Genomic DNA, 2,574 nt, shown 5'->3' on the forward strand with positions numbered 1-2,574 from the left:
AAGAGTCCTGGCACAACTCCAGAACCAGCTCAGCGCAGCTGCTGTGCCCTTCTGATTCCAGAGGTTGGGATCTTTGGCCTTGCCACCCTCCCTCGGGTTGTTGGAGGTGGACAGTGGGACCATATTGGTGTCCATACTGGGGGGCACTTGTGCACAGTGTGGCCCCACCCTGCCCTCTGCCCTGTGCATCCTGAGGGCACGGCTGCCCTGTCCTGTGCCCGCTTTGGGTCAGGGCACTGGAGCAGGGGTCTCTGTATCTACACCACTGAGGGGAAGGGACACATCCTGCAGCCATGCAGGTGGGGCCAGCTGAGCCCTGTGTGACTCCCCTTGTCCCCACAGTACAAGCAAGTGGAGCAGTACATGTCATTCCACAAGCTGCCCGGGGACACGCGCCAGCGCATCCACGAGTACTACGAGCACCGCTACCAGGGCAAGATGTTTGATGAGGAGAACATCCTGGGGGAGCTCAGCGAGCCACTCAAAGAGGTGAGGGCAGCACTCCCGTGCTGTGATCTGGAGGGCAGAGGCTGGTGCTGGCAGGGGCCAGGCTCGGTGATGTCCCTACTTATCAAAACAGGATGACCCCCATGTGGGGAGAAATGATGAGGAGGACTCCATAATATCAGAAAATTAATTAAATATTATATTATATTATATATTTATTATATTTTACTATATTATATTACATTACATCTAAACTGAATTTGCCAAGTACTCAACCAAGTACACAACTGTTTAAAATCTCATGGCTCTCAGCCAACAGTCCCGACATATATACACACTTGGCCCTGATAGGCCAAGGAAAAAAAACGCCATCACTTTGGGTAAACGATTTTCATATTGCATTCTAGTTTGGCACAACACAGGCACAGCAAATAATAATTGTTTTTCCTTTCTCTGAGGTTCAGAGAATGCGAAACCCAGAAATATTCTTGGGGAGAATTGTGTCTTGCTTTTCTCTGTGAAGAGAAATGCAGCTACACTCGTTGATCTGCTCCTCATCCTCACCCCACAGGAAATCATCAACTTCAACTGCCGCAACCTGGTGGCCAACATGCCCCTGTTTGCCAACGCTGACCCCAACTTTGTGACAGCCATGCTGACCAAGCTGCGCTTCGAGGTCTTCCAGCCTGGGGACTTCATCATCCGCGAGGGCACCGTGGGCAAAAAGATGTACTTCATCCAGCACGGCGTGGTCAGCATCCTCACCAAGGGCAACAAGGAGACAAAGCTGTCTGATGGCTCCTACTTTGGGGGTGAGGCTGGGCTGGGGGAGCTGGTGGACAGAGTAGGGGCCAAAAGGTGCCTAGGAGCAGAAGCTGGGTCATCCCTGATGTTTCTGCCTGCTCTTCTCCTCTTGTCCAGTGCCAAAATCTTGGCATCCAGTTAAAGTGCCAAGGTCTTCACGCCAGTTCTGTCTGGCTGGGGCAGAGGGAGCATCCGCTGCTGGCCAGGGAGGAGAGGAGCTTAGAGCAGAACATCTGAGCCAGTTTAAAGGATACAGGCACAGCTCTGGGAGGGAAACAGGCCAGGCCATCCCAGCAGCCACACCTGGGGGTGTCTCCATGGCCTGGAGAGGAGGAAAATGCCTGGCCAAGGAGAGAGGCTGGGGGGGCTGTCCCAGCCTCTGAGCCATGCTTTGTGCAGGGTGCTGGGGTGCTGGGCAGTGCTGTTCCTGCCCCCAGGGCTGGCAGGGGGCTGGGTGGCTGTGTCACCCTGAGGCCAGCCCCGTGTCCCTGCAGAGATCTGCCTGCTGACGCGGGGCAGGCGCACGGCCAGCGTCAGAGCCGACACCTACTGCCGCCTCTACTCCCTGGCCGTGGACAACTTCAACGAGGTGCTGGAGGAGTACCCCATGATGAGGAGAGCCTTCGAGACCGTGGCCATGGACCGCCTGGACCGCATAGGTGAGGAGGAGGGGCCTCCTGGGCTCAGCACAGCCACCTCTGCAGCCACCCCCAGGACCCCCAGACACACAGGTGTGGAGGCACAGAGCTGGGATGAGTGCCCCCAACCCTGTGCCCAGCAATGAGGATGGTGGGGAGCATGGGGCCTGCCCTCTCTTTCCCCCCCAGCAAGATCCAGGCAGTGCCATGCCATAGGACAGGCTTCCCTGGGGAAATGTAAGTGCCCTGCATGGTCCTTGCACTGTTTGGCAGTGACCAGCTGCTTGTCCTCACCCTTCCTTGCCTGTGGAGGACAAGCAGGACCCCAGCCCCCAGTCCCTTTGGAGTCAGGACTCTCCTGTTTTGTCCCTGCTGCTTCCACTGCTCTACTCTAGACCCTTCCCAGGGTCTTGCTTCCCCTGGAAGGCTGGGGAGGTTTTATTGTCCCTTCCCCAGTGCCACCCTGCCCTCCACACTGTCCCCAAGAGCCCATTGTCCCAGGGTCGGTGACACTCCTGCCTCCCCTCCAGGGAAGAAGAACTCCATCCTGCTCCGCAAGCGAGCCGAGCACAGCTCGGGGCCCCTGAACACCGAGATGATCCAGCAGATCGTGAAGCACGACCAGGACATGGCCCACAACATCCAGGACATGCAGCAGATGGCGATGGGCCGGGAGCTGAGCGGC

General features: G+C 57.1%; 1 protein-coding gene across 1 annotated transcript in view; it reads left to right on the forward strand.

Annotated features, from left to right (window-relative positions):
• Positions 1 to 2,574, forward strand: part of HCN3 (hyperpolarization activated cyclic nucleotide gated potassium channel 3) — a 5,644-nt gene that overhangs the window by 1,665 nt on the left and 1,405 nt on the right. The window contains exons 4-7 of the mRNA XM_031064341.1: positions 343 to 489; positions 1,019 to 1,259; positions 1,746 to 1,910; positions 2,420 to 2,572. Of these exons, the coding sequence (XP_030920201.1) occupies positions 343 to 489; positions 1,019 to 1,259; positions 1,746 to 1,910; positions 2,420 to 2,572 (706 nt within the window). The remainder of the gene's footprint in view (positions 1 to 342; positions 490 to 1,018; positions 1,260 to 1,745; positions 1,911 to 2,419; positions 2,573 to 2,574) is intronic.

Source organism: Geospiza fortis, unplaced genomic scaffold (genome assembly GCF_000277835.1).
Source record: "Geospiza fortis unplaced genomic scaffold, GeoFor_1.0 scaffold313, whole genome shotgun sequence".
Classification (NCBI taxonomy): domain Eukaryota; kingdom Metazoa; phylum Chordata; class Aves; order Passeriformes; family Thraupidae; genus Geospiza; species Geospiza fortis.